We start from the raw sequence: 14,649 nt of genomic DNA on the forward strand, positions 1-14,649 counted from the left end.
CTGGCTTTCTGTTTCATTGACCCTCAGAATAACTGAACACATGCCAGAGATCGGGGACAGTAAGCCTCAAGAAAAGCAGCTGAGAAGCAGAGAAGGGAAAAGATCTTCAGATCCTTAGTAATATACTGTCTATGGCTGAGTAAAATGAAGGACAGTAGTGAATAACATCTGCATTGTAGAACTGCCAGAGGTCAAAACAAAGGCAAGAATGCATTAGTGACATGACTTCTGTTATGAAAACAGAAGTAAAAGTATGTAAAGCAAGCCATAAGTTCCATTGCTTTCTAGGTTGTACTTTTCAAAACTGCTGAAAAACAGCCAGAAATGTAAAAACAGACACACAAAGACACAGTTTAGAAGGGACTACTATCTGAAGGATTTAAATAAACATACGATTTGCATGCATCAGAAATATTCATAAAAACCTGTCTTAACAATCAAACATAAAATACAGCAATTGCAATATTCAGAGTTGCATCAGAATGAAGTAAGTTATTTTCAACAACTTCCTATTTCACCTGGCAGAAGAGATGACCTTCCTTCTCTCTCTTGGCAAGACTAGATAGGTAACAGTGAACAACAAGATGGGAGTCATCCAACACTGTGTTAAACCAGCGTCGTGTGGGAAGCAAAGCCTGTGGCAAACAATCTCATGTTAGTACAAGCAGTTCTTCAAAATTTAAGAAATCTTAGTTTCTCAAATTTCCATTTCAAGAAAGCAGATCAAGGTAGATTGCTGCACAGTTATTTTCGTATCTAATACCCTAACAGAGGTCTTCATATTAAAGCAGCATTTACCTGTGCCTGTTTTTTATGTGGGTAGGCTGCTATGAACACTGACTTTTATAGGTCTGGTAGCATGGCACAAGCTCATCACAAGGCAGAATGCTCCTATTAGCAATAAAACTAAATTAATTATAGCAATTGTTCTACTACTAAATGTCTGTATAATCATTGTGTATTACACGATACATCAAACTGCTGCAATATTGTTTTAAATGTGTGCATTCTACACTCATTTCAGTCATTACTGCTTCAGCAAATTCTGTCTTATTCCAAAGTGTCTTCTAAAGCTCAAATTATTTAAAATATAATTTGTTACTTGTGTGAGAAGGTCTTTTAATGTTTTACTTTTAATTCTGGTACCGTGAAGCTTAAAGTTGTCCCATTTTCTCAGTACCTGCAGATAGAAAACCTCACTTGGCCTCCTCATATTATTCTGTAACAAAACTAAATCACCAGAACTGTTTCCTGTAAATAATGAATTCTAGTCAAATAGAAATAACTTGCATTTCAGAACTACAGATGCTTTCTAGGATTATAATACGTAACACTAAAGATATTTTAAATAGCCTATCATGCTGTGGGAGGAGCACTCCCAGATTAATCCTAACGGATTAAAGCCTCACACATTTTCCTCAATTGCTGGAATTATTACCATTCCCATTAACAGTCTTCAGAGAACAATTTAGTATCCTAGATTTCTCTAATAGTTTATTTGATTTATAAACATTATGTTAGTTCTCAGTGTAGCTCCACTGTTACAACCTCCTAGTTACAGATGGAAAACTAATATTAAGCAACCATAATATGCACAGCTGTGATATAACTACCCGTTAATTGGAATAAGGCTACAATGACAATTTTATGCATATAAAACCTAGAAAAGTATACCTGGAAACAGGCCGATACAACTTAACTTACCTCAAGATCTATCATGAGTTCAATGAATCTCTCGCAATAATGAACTTTGTCCATAGAAATAGGACCTAGATAGAAATAAAAATCTTTGTAATTGACTCACACCATAATATGCTTATATTTAACTATTCTTTAAAAATATATTAAATGTTGCTAATACACAGTATTAATACAGTATCACCTTATAATGAGATTAGAAAACTAACTAGTACCTTCTTCTCTTTTGCAGACACAATCCTTTCCTTCACTGCAAACTAGCAGATTTTTGGATATAGAAAAGTAATGGAACCAGACTTTTAGAAGGGAATTTATTAAACGTCCAAACTCAACTATTTTATGATCTTGTGAAAACACTTAAATGAAGCACTTAATATAGTGTGAAATAGAAGTGAAATTGGTGTTAAGATTTTCTTCTAATGAAGCAGTCAGATGAGCCATCTTAGATCTAAAAGGAAACAAAAATGATCTAGAAAGTGGTACTTTCACCAGTATCTTATCCATTTTACATTGGAACTTCACCAAACAAAGCATCAAGGGCTACACTGCACAATGACAAAAGCAGTAGGTAGAGTCTTTAGGTGGACTGCTGAGGAGCTTTTAAGATCAAGTCAAAACATAACACCAAATCTACTTTAATGAACATCTATTTCCTAAAGCCCCCAGCATTAACTGTTACTCTAAGTCTTTGTAAGACTGATCTTTGCATAACCGGGAAGATGGGAGGTGTTAGGTATCATTTGAGGAAATCCTAATACACAGAAATTCCTGTACAGCTCAGGAAAACACTTAGCAAACTTCAGCTCTCAAAAGCAAAAGCAGAACTTTGAGAATTGATTTTACTCAGTGACTGATTTACTACAGTGCTGTGCTTGAAGTACAATAAGCTTTTTTTTTTTTTTTTTGTCAAAAGGCTAATGCCTTCCTGTAGAAACACTTTTCCTTTCTAAATCAGGCGAGCATGTAATTTTGCTTGTCACAATGATTTATAAATCAAGAGCAGTCAAATCTTACAGAATTCCAGTTCACTTAGCTTTTTGTTCTCACCATAGAGAACAGTAGTGAGAGAATATATACTTATGATATGCATTTATAACATCTGTTTAACAGGACAACTAAGTACGCACTAAAATGCTTTAATGCTGTAAGGGTATAAGCAAGCAATGAAGAATATCACTTCCCCAAAATATATTTTTAAGTCCATACTGAAAAGAAGTAGAGGAGATTTAAGGTAGCTTTCTGCTATTTCATTTTTAAAGCATATGAAAATTTGAGTACTAATTTTGACATGAAATCCATTCAGTCTTTCACTAAAACCCTATATAGATAAGGTCTCCAATGTCAGGTTGGTATCCTAAGGAGTAGTTTCTTCTCAAAAACAGAGAAAAATTTAAGGCTGATTATCAGATGATATAATAACAGAAGAACCACAGTTACCTGAGATGGGTATTGATTTCAGCACAGAAATAAATTTCTGAATGAGCTGTGACAGAAATCTTCTCTCCCGATAGGCTCTAAAATGAGACATGACAAAAGTATTAACACTTCTGAAATGCAGACTAGAAGTACACCTTATCAAAATTAGCTGCTTTAACATTTGTATAATGATACGTTTGCTTGAAACCATACCTAAACTGTTTAGATGATAACTTTTCTCCTTTCATTTGGGCAGACAGATTAGCAGAATCTGTATTTTTAACTTCCAGCACAAAATTGATTAACAAGCCATGCTTCTACTGAGTAATAGAGAAGTAGGCTACCACCTGCACTTTACTACACTGTGACACCAAAAAGTTTTGGAACACTTATCTTTGTTAAGATACGCACAAGATTATTCACACATTTTAATAGCTGTTCAAGTAAGAGCTAAATCTTTGCTGAAGGTCATAAAAAATACATGAGTAACTATACAAATATTCTCATACGCACATTATAGCTCTAAAATTTGGAATCATGAATTCACTGATCAAATAAAATGTTAAGTTCTTTAATATTATTTTGCATAAAGACTACTGGAAAACAGAAGTTTCCAGGAGATCACAGATGATCAATCCTTATTTGCAATCATTAGAGGTTTTAGTTTATTTGTTTTTATACTATACATATTATTATTAAAACAACTTCACTTAGCTGAATTATAATAAATCCATTAAGGGTTTAGGCTTTAATACAACAAAAAGATTTCTGTAACATACTGCGTTCTTGCCTCTTCATTCATTTTCTCATCATTTTTCTTAATTAGATTCCAGAATTTTCTTAGTTTTGGTGTCTTTTTCAGCTCTTGTTCCAGTCGTTTCTGAAAAGGTAAAATGCTATTAATTCACCAAGAATTAAGAATTCCCCTGCTTTCACAAGGGAAGTAAGTATTGAGAGTCTCAATAATCCCAAGTACTAATTCTGAGAAATACCATAGAAACCACTGATACATATCCGCATAGTGCCAGTTAATCCAGTCCCACTGCATTTATCATTCTCAGTTGTCTTTTTGGTATTGTTCCTCCCTTCCCTATTACGGTGTTTTCTGTTCCCACACAGCAGACCCATTTCCCAGTCCCAGTGTTCTCATGTCCTTGTCTACAAATTATAGCTCAGAAATGCTATAAGCATCAAAGCTTTGTTTTATGAAAAAAAAAAACAAAAAAAAACAAGAACAACAAATACAAATGAAAAATACAATTACAAGGAAATTTACAGCAAACGGAAAAGAGAGTTTTACCAAAAATACAATACCACAGTAATGTAGGTAGCTTCATACATTAGACAAATAACACTCACTATACAATTCACACCCCAGGACTCCCATACTGCCTAGAAGATCACTGCCAGTTTACAGTGTTATGCTTACAGGTTGTAGAGCCATCCACATTGGTAAGGAAATTAGCTGTTGCACCTGACTTCTGATCAAATCCACTTCCTGTTAGAAAGTCAGAGACATAAAAGGCGTTTTTTAAGAGCTCTTGTATTTTCTCATGTGCCAGTCTTATAAGTATATTCTTACAAAGTGGATCAACAGACAGTACCATCAAAGTATATGTATGTTGCAATATTAGATTTCACAATTTCCTGAAAAGAAACTACACAGTATCTCTCCCCGGTAACTCTTAAAATTGTTGATGACTTTCTCATTTTAGGTTCTTTTCATGGATTCTGTCAGTTCTTAATACTTTATGAGGGGCTTTATCCAGGTAAGTATTTTAGGATAGAAGCTGAGAACTGATGTTATTTCTTCAGTCATTTCTTGTCCTTCTGAGTTTTCTTACTCTGCTTTCTTTTTACTCAATTCTTTTTAAAATCTCTTCTAGAGGTCTCGGTAAGCCCCTCAATTATCAAATTTCTCCCACTTCATCTACATTCTTCTAATTCTAAAATACCAAATTTCTCTGTAATTCAATGCTCTTTTTCTGCCTATGATCTGCATCCACAAAATTTTGCTTCTTTCCTTAACTACTGAAGAAACATAGAATCATTAAGGTTGAGAAAGACCTTCAAGATCATCTGATCCAACCATCACCCTACCACCAATATCATCCACTGCACCATGTCCGTAAGTACCAGGTCCAACCTTTCCTTAAACACCCCAAAGGACAGTGACACCACCACCTCCCTTGGCAACCCATCCCAGTGCCTGACTGCTCTTTCTGAGAAGAAATGTCTCCTTATTTCCAACCTAAACTTTCCCTGGTGCAACTTGAGGCCATTCCCTCTAGTCCTATCACTAGTTACCTGTGAGAAGAGGCCGACCCCCATCTCCTCACACCTGTAGAGAGCTGTAAGGTAGCTGTAGAGAGCAATAAGGTCTCCCTTGAGCCTCCTCTTCTTCAGACTAAACGTCCCCAGCTCCCTCAGCTGCTCCTCATAGGACTTGTGTCCCAGGCCCTTCACCAGCTTCGTAGCCCTTTTCTGGGCACATTCCAGGGCCTAACTTCCACCAACATCTTAAATATATCTTCAGGGACAAATGTTCCGTATTCAGCATTCTGAAACGTCACACTTTGGTGCTCCCTATTTAAAACATCACTGTGACTATCCTGTTCTGCACCTCACAAAGAAGTATAGCTTCTAATAGAAGTATGCTTTTGCAAGCACGTTTATACCAGCTTACATATTGTGTTTTATGATAAATGTCCTGCAGACAGGACAACATAGAGTCACTATCAAACTCTCCTTGAAAAGGAAGATTAATAAACTAGACACATGAGGGTGATGCTGATTACTGGCTCCAATGATCATCCCTAATTCCAAAATCAAATCACACACTTCCTCAATTGCTTTGTTTGTGAGACACTATTTAGTTCTTTGCTTGTGCAAACCCTGATTTTGACCGATACATCCTACATCTAACACAAAGTCCAGTTACAAGAGAGGTAACAGTACCATGTCTGATATAAAAGACTTTTATTTTACTCTCCACAGTTGCAAACTAGGATCAACAACTGTGCCCAGTTTTTACTATAGACTAAGAACACAATCTGGCCAAATGGTTTCTTAAGACTAACTCAAAAAAGTGCAGACAAATATTACCTAAAACCTAATTTCAAAAGCTAATGTCTGCCATCTGTCTCAACTGTTAATAAAAAAACAATGGTTGCAATGTTGCAATTTGGCAACAAAACTAAAAAAGTACAGTAGTAACAAATTTGCTTTTAAGGGTAAGCCACCTTTTTAAATAAAAACATTTTTAAGCACAATTTGAAATATGTCTCTAAATTGCAGTAAGTGTCATTACTCCAAATTTTTAGTCTCTTACAATGTTGTGTCAACATAAACGTGGTGACAGAAACAAAGCAAGTGTCAAAAAGGGTAAAAGCCATTCAGTACCACCATTGTCTCTAAATGGAAATTTTGCTTTATCTGTTTCTTAAGGAATTACTAAAACTAAATTGCTGCTAACTCAGAATGGTGTAACCACACGTATTAGTTGCTTTTAACGTACCAAACTATTGAAGCAATGATCAAGGAAAAGCAGGAGGACTGTTTGTTCATGCAGAGAGAATTCACTGTCATTCTCAACCAGTGATGCTTCCAATATGCATTTGAAGAAGAAAGGAAAGTGTTCTGGCTTTTTTTTGAATGTCTAGGAATAAAAGAGAAAGTTAATCGTGAGTCAAGGTGATACAAATTATCTTCATTCACATAACATAGATTGAGACCTCCAGGTTTGTTTAAATCTGTAAAAGGAAGAAGGATTTATTTCTCTCTCTGTCATTTATTCTGACCAGGCAGAGCAAGCAAAACACTTGACATCCTCTTACAATATCCTCCTATTAGGGAATCCCAATAGACAGGAGAGCTTAGAGGAACTGCTGCATTCTGCTTGGCCTCTAACACAGGTGATGCATAAGACAAACTGAACAAGAAGAGCAAGTGGAGTGGGTTGTGTTATGGAAACACTCAACTGATGATCACACAGTATTACTGTAAAATGACACAGGTTAGAAAAATTCCTTTAGATCCACAGAATTGGTAGATTTTAGCCAAAACTATAGCAGCTGTTTAGTGATCTAGAAAAAGCAAGCAAGTAAAAACAACAAAGATTAACTACAGTTGTGGACCTTGCATTCAACTGCCTCAGACAGAAAAAGATAGTCAGTAACTATGTCAATAGTTTCTTTAAAAGGGCGGCCACATACCAAATAACGAATTTAACTAAACTGCTTGGATGGTTACATGCACCTGTCATTTTGCTTCTAACACCTACACCAAAGCAAAATAGAAGACACAGACATCATATGCCCAAGTTATTAATCCTTTGTGTTTTGCTGGAACTGAAGTGATAGCACAACTACCAGAGTAAGTGTGCTTCTAAAGTGATGCTTGCATAAAATTTCTAAGTAGGCTCATGTCATTGGGATGTCCTGTGAGAACTGAACTATTTGTAGAACAACACATTATTTCTGAACCTACTACTACACAAAACAGTATAAATAGAAGCAGAATAAGAGATTACTTTATGATAAATTTCATGCAGAAAAGCTACAAAACCATATACACAGATTTTAAGCAAGACAGTATTAGTTAAAATGTCAGACTTCCAGCCGTGCCTTCTTATACCCACAGATATAAAAATTCTCTCTTTTCTTTCAATATCAGAGAAATAACTTCTCTGCAAATGCCAGACTTGTTGAGTGCCAAAAAAAGCAAACACTGCTGATGTAAAAGCATCATGCAGCAGAACAAAAGACTCATGCACCGAAAAGAATCATCTTTTCCGATGGAAGATCGGATGATCTTCCATCCATCCCCTGCCTTCTCAGAAAAGAACACACACTTTAAAATACCATACGAGACATTCCAGCTGAGGAACCATTTACCATTAACACTACAAGATTTGCTACCTTCTGTCAGTGTAAGTGAGCACACTGCAGAAGCTGCAACTTGTGGATAAAAGTCAATTCTAACTGTAATTGTAATTGGTTACCTCCCACGCAGGGACATTCTCTCTGAACTTCTCATTCACCATACAGCAGATTGACATTAAATATGCCTTACTGGACACCTCTGGAGAATAATTCATCCATAGGTAATTTTCAAGGTACTGGCTGTGAAGAGACAAAGAATATTTCATTAGTTGCTGCCACCCACATAATCTGTCACTCATGTGAAAAAGCACTTATCCACAGGGTTGGGTTTTTTCTTTTTGCCATTTTTGTAGTTTGTGAATAGTTCCTGAAGTTACCCCTCATCTAGGTCACTGCAGCATAACTTGTTAATGGCAGGCTCAGCTCAGATAACTGCTACAAGAGACAGATGAGTTCTCATCAGGAAGAAACACCACTCAGGGAGGATTTCAAATGTGCTAAGTAGCCATAGCTCAATGCAAAGTCAGAACGTGAATTCATACTGATTTTCCAGAATGAAAAAACAAAACCTGCTTGTCTAAAGAATGTCACTTACAGCACTTCTAGCATAAGATGCAAAAGACAACTACTGTATAACGCTATTTGTAATATTAAACACCTCTTACTATAAAAAAAAATAATAAAATCATCCAGAGATTTTGTTTGCAATCATCATATAAAGGTAGTAAAAAAAAAAAAAAATAGTGTAACTAAAAAACTTTATTATGGGAGAGATCAGGTGATTTCAAGAAAGTAGGAAAAATTACTGGACACTGGGAAATAGCAGCTTCCTAGCAACATGCACTTCTTCTTCATTAACATGGCACATTTCTCACAGAAGAAACTCTTAGAATTAGAGCTTGGAGATGAGGAGCAATTTGGACACACAACTGTCGCCCTCTTCTAACTACCAATTGAACCTACACAGGATAGCTACTCCCAAGGAGGCAATCTCTAAATTCAACCTTTTCAACAGTGTACTTGCACCCTATGCCATCAGAACATCTTGCTTCTTCTCAGGCCAGTTGTTCACCTGCTCTCCTCTTAATACCAGCTCTAACATTCTTTTTGCCCTTCCTGAGACAATCCAGTTTTACTTATTTACTTTCCACAACTTACTATTTTCTTGATGCAGTAAGCTACTTCAATCACTTCAGGTAAGACAAGTACCAGAGACAGTGGAGAAAAAAGGCAGAAAGGGCTTGTATGTAGCCAGGACCGGAAGACTCAGTTAAGGGTCAGACAAGAATTGATACTTTCTGGGGGCTCAGCCAGAATGCATAGCATCAAATAGAGCAGCTGAGATAACTTCAGAGGCATATTCAACATGGAACATATACTGCGTCCCAAGAGCTTGAATCTGCCAACAGTAGGGGAAGAACATCCACAAAATCCAGAGAGAGTTCCATACTTCATTTTCTCCCGGGCATTTTAATAAACTTCCATATATTTCAATAATAATAATAATAAAAACAGTAACACCCCCAAGTGAGGATAAACATATATGAGCATGAATGGAGAATAGGAAAATCCTATGTATTTTGTACATAGGATGTGGCAAGAGAACTTAAGGGACAGATGAGGAAAGAAGCAAAAAAAAACAGAGAGAAAAACAACTTACAGGACGAATGGCAGTAGATGGGGCTATACACCAGGAAGTACTTAAATTACATTACAAGCCGGTAACATTAAGAATGTTCACAGAAAGGATTAAAAAGACTAACTCCATGGTATTGCTTTCACGCAGATTCCAGAACAGGCATGCTACCAGTGCACTATTTGTCAAACCCAAAATCATAGCTTCCGTTTGCTCTTATGCCTTTTCTATTAAAGAAAACAAAATAAAGTTTATCCTACTTTTCCAGTTAGTGGTACTAATATATTTCAGCCTTTCCAAGCAAAGAAACCATCCCAACAAAAACCCATCTCATTCTGCCTGCTCATAAGATTTGAGACAACCAGAATACTAAATATTCCATTTGTAAATATGTAAAATTGCATATGTGTTTTACACCATTTTAGAATGCTAAGCAAGCCCAAAAAAGTCTAAAGTAGTTGTAAGAATCTTCTAAACAGACTTAATTTCTTTTCAAATGAAGAAAATTTAATGATGAATGTGTTGCAGCAAATTTTTTACCCTTGCAGGAAGACTTAACACAAAAAACTTCCACTGACTTCACCGAGTGCTGATTTACCACTTAATGACACATTTCAAATTACAGACCCAAGTTTTTCACCTATTTCATTCCTACTCTGTTCCTTGGTGCTTCATTTATACTAGAAATTCAGAGTCATAAAACAAGATATTCTGATGTTACTTATGAAACTATTTTCTCCTAAAATTCAACTCTCCTCACTCAATTTTCCTATGTGTTCAAGGCTTTAGTAAGCAAATGAGTATACAACCTTCAAGCAAATTCACTGTTCTGCATTTGCTTCTCATCATTATGTGCTCCTACAGAAAAACAACTTAAATTTCACTCATTTAAGTTTACCTGAATTCAAGAAGCATTATCTTTCTAATAGCAAACCTAAAAAAGGAAAAAAATTAATCAATTAACATAGAAAAGAAAGCCTCCCACGCACATCTTAGCTTAGCTACTCCCCCCCACACACACACACTCTTATATAACAAAACTGATTGAAGCATCTAGAAGGTATCTTCCCCCACACACACATATACATTTCTAGGCAACAGCAATCACTGGAATACAGTGCTTAACTGCTATAACATTGTGAAAGCTAAAGTTCATGCAGGATCATTAAGTAACCAATGAATTTACATATTAAAAAAATTAGTTTTTTTTTTTTTTTTTTTTTTTTTTTTTTTTTTTTTTTGAAGTACGAAGACACCACTTCCAACAGTCTTGAAGACATTAAATTGCTGGAAACTGACCGAGTATTCTGGAAAACTACAGCTAAATATTTATTCAGTTTGTAATGGTATCACTTCTCAGTCAATGGAACTGCAAGCTTGCTCTGATTCTTCATGGCAATTTTTTGATGACTTTCATAAAGCAATCACAAATAGGATTATCTCCAGAGTTCAAACTTCAGAAGAATAGATACAAATAGCTTTGGTTACTACTCTTTTCTATACACAAAGCTGTAGAAAAGAGTTTATCGAGATTTTTTTTCTCCATCATCTAACATTAAAACTTACTGAAATGACACTCTCGCTAATTATAATAATTACGAAAAACAAAAAAGCTAGGGGCACCACAATCCTTAACTGATTTTTTTCTTTACATACCTCAGTAACAAAGGAGGGACCAGCCTTCTATAACCACCACAACACAAAACTAACACAAATCACAACATACTAGCAGATCAAGGAACCAAACAATATTATGTCCAACCCTCATATTCAACGAGAATGAGCTCATGAGCTTTCTTTTTACCACATTCAGACTTGGAAAAAAATATAAGGATTAAATTACTAGAATGAACTTGGGCCATCTTCACTTGCTTCAAACACAGAATTTCAAAGAATTCTATGGAACATTAGAAACAACTGCAACAATGATGGAATGCTAGTCTATATGAAACTGACTAGTATACTTTGCACATGTTTATACTATACTGTTTGTAAATGTTTATGCTAGTATACTTACTTTGACTTGACAATTTCTTTTGTATATACATCTTCAATAACCTATGGGGAAGAGTAATTCAAAAAGTTTATACTTCATGAAATTATTAAAAATGCATTAAGATATTTAACGCAGTCAAAGTTACTCTGTATTAGTTACTCTCTGCTTAGTGCTATTTGATGAAATACGTCATAACAGGTAAGTCTCAGCTCTGATGAGACCAAAACCTTCACAGACATATATTTCTAACAAAGAAAATGAATCAACTTAGGGAGGAAAAAGAAAAAAAAAGCACCTAATGATACAGAATCAAATATGCACTACAGAAAGCCATCACAAAACCAAATGTATTAGGCCAAGCTTTAAACATTAAAAACACAGATATCCACCTGAACAGCACTCAAGTTGTCCACTCAAAACTCTCTGAAGAGCTTTTTAAGTTAAGTATTGCATGTATCGTTCATCCATTGATTTTTAAGAATATCTCCTCAGACATCTTTTACACTCAGCTTCTTCGCTCAAATAAACTGAACATACAGCACACAAAAAAATGTGCTGCTATTACATATCATCACAACAGTGCATACATTTTTAAATTTCAAATAAATAACAACCAACTTGTAACTACAGTGTGTTAAGTAACTGGTGACCTTTCAGTCTCCCATACTCTTCTACAATATAGGCATCATCAGAGGTCAGCATGACAGAATATCATTGATCTTCCTTCTTTCACACCCTGGCACAGTTCTGGTAGGAGTTCTTACCTTTGAATCAAAGCACAATTTTTTCTTCACATGCGGAGCCCAATATTTATTTGCTAACTATATGAAAAAGAAAAAAAAAAAAAAAAAAAAAAAAAGAAAGGGCAAATATGTTTATTTTCAATTGTAATGACAGAATAGCTCTGTAACAGATCCAATCCCCATGCTTTATTTCACTTTTTTTTTTTTTTTGCTGAATTTCAGGTTTAACTACGCACACCAATGCTGTTTTTCCAACAGCAGTGCTTTTCAACCACTTAATGTTCTACATATAAATTTTCTGAAAGAAGCGTGATACTCTGTAAGAGTTTCTGATGTTACCATTATATAGTAAACACCTTCTTTTGTTATTTTGGTTAGGCTACCCCTAACAAATCCCTCCAAAATACACCAGGAGTTTTCAGTGGCTGCAAACTGCAGCCTGCAAGCCTCAGGCAGAGGTGAAGGCAGCAGGTCAGGGCCTAACACTGCAGGGCTACCGCTGGAGCCGCCCCTGCATCGCTACCAAGCTGTGCCGCCAAGACCTTCCTGGATCCCTTTAACCACACTTCTCCGTGCTGTAGAGGAGGATGGAAAGCAGGATTTTCAGCACCTGTGAAGCTACTTTACGTACCAGCTGCGAGGCACAGCCAGCCGCTGTTTACACATTGCGACAGACCTGATTGCTTTTACAGAGCTCTAGTCTGAACGTTTGGGGGCATATGCGCTTCCCTGCGGTGACACAGGCCCTCAAGCACCTCCGCGGCCCTCCCCGACACCCGCGGCTTCCAGCGGCCATTTAAACGAGGCGCTGGCACTGCCATGCCGCACAGCGGGGCCGGGCTCCCGAGCAGCAGCGGCAGCCTCTCCAAACCCCGACCCGACTCAGCCAGCCCGCGGGGACCCCCCCGGTCCCTCCTCGCCGTGCCCACCTGGGTGACGAACTCGGCGTTGATCTGCGATACGGTGGGCGCCACGATCTTCTTGGGCGGCGCAGAGGCCGCCGGCGCCGCCATCGCAGCACCCGCCGGGCAGCGCCGGTGCCTCTCCCTCCCCGCCCCTGCCCCGACCCGGTCCCGTTCCTGTTCCCGGCCCCAGCCCCGTGCCTCCCGGAGCCGAGGGGAGCGGAAGGCAGCAGCGGTACGGAGCGGTTCCGGGGCGCGACGGCCGGGCGGGGGGGACGGAGGGGATGCGGTGTCGCCACCTGCCGCGCCCTCCCGGCCCTGCAGCCCGCACCCGGCCGGTGGCGGCGGGGCAGCGCCCCCCGGCGAGGAAAGGACAGGGAGACCCGAAAAGCCTGAGGGGAGTTGCACCCGCCTGGGCAGGCCGAGGTGGAGCCCAGCAGCCCCTATAACCCAAGGAACCAGGCATGGAAAGCCTGAGCGATCCTGTTTTATTGTTTAGAGCAAAAGTTGTGGTCCAAACAGTGTCCAGGAGGTACTGTGGAAAGGACCTGTTCTTATTAATGTCGGACAGCACCACCATCCCAGCACTGCTGCATGTTCTGTTCGGTGTGTGCACCTATAAACACGGGGAGGAGAGGGAAGGCAAAAGTAAGAGGGGAAAAACTACGTGCTTAAACAAGTCGGCAATTTGGTAATCAGTTAGACCTGTTAGCAATTAGCCTACTCTATTTGGTACGCAGATTAATTAGGGGGGAATTTAACAGAATCTCTAGAGAGGTTCCAGTGCTTTGTTTCTTTGCTCATTATCCAGCACCTGCCACTTGAATACTTTAAACTTCCAGGCAGATATCATTGAAGTCTGTTTGAATATGACCTCCTTTGTTTTGATATCAAGGTGATCTCCACTTCATTTCTTCAAGCAGAGGTTAAACTAAATATTCTTTTTGAAGTTGAATTAGAATGTGCAATGGGAATGGAAAAAGTAATGACAGTGCCTTGAATAGGATCAGACAATGGCTGTATTCAAATAAATACGCCCACTGCATGCCTTTGCTTTAAAGGTTCCAGAAGGTGTAAGTTTTCTGTATGGAAACAAGTTAAATAAAAAGTTACAAAAGTACTGGTAACAAATTCTTTAAATAACAAGGACTGAACACTATTTGTCTAATAATAGAAGCCTTTAGAGAAACATGCATTGGATGAAAATATGCAAATGCAAAGCAATTTATTAAAATAGACTTACACCGATGCACCCTGTCTGACGCTTAAATTGTGATAAAAGTAAGCAAGTTAAGATGCTTATTTTAAATTAGTCTGGAGTTTGCAGTGTTATAAGTTGCCCCCTTAATTAATTTTCAGAGAGCATTGCATTAAT

General features: G+C 37.7%; 1 protein-coding gene across 1 annotated transcript in view; it reads right to left on the reverse strand.

Moving 5' to 3' along the window:
* Positions 1–13,441, reverse strand: part of AQR (aquarius intron-binding spliceosomal factor) — a 55,899-nt gene extending 42,458 nt beyond the window's left edge. The window contains exons 1-11 of the mRNA XM_084288350.1: positions 13,302–13,441; positions 12,394–12,450; positions 11,651–11,691; positions 10,532–10,567; positions 8,117–8,237; positions 6,632–6,772; positions 4,544–4,612; positions 3,894–3,994; positions 3,136–3,212; positions 1,705–1,769; positions 519–635 (exon numbers count right to left, since the gene is read on the reverse strand). Of these exons, the coding sequence (XP_084144476.1) occupies positions 519–635; positions 1,705–1,769; positions 3,136–3,212; positions 3,894–3,994; positions 4,544–4,612; positions 6,632–6,772; positions 8,117–8,237; positions 10,532–10,567; positions 11,651–11,691; positions 12,394–12,450; positions 13,302–13,385 (909 nt within the window). The 5' untranslated portion in view covers positions 13,386–13,441. The remainder of the gene's footprint in view (positions 1–518; positions 636–1,704; positions 1,770–3,135; positions 3,213–3,893; positions 3,995–4,543; positions 4,613–6,631; positions 6,773–8,116; positions 8,238–10,531; positions 10,568–11,650; positions 11,692–12,393; positions 12,451–13,301) is intronic.
* Positions 13,442–14,649: the final 1,208 nt, after the last annotated feature.

This window comes from Netta rufina (genome assembly GCF_964035555.1).
Source record: "Netta rufina genome assembly, chromosome: 5".
NCBI classification, from domain to species: Eukaryota; Metazoa; Chordata; class Aves; order Anseriformes; family Anatidae; genus Netta; species Netta rufina.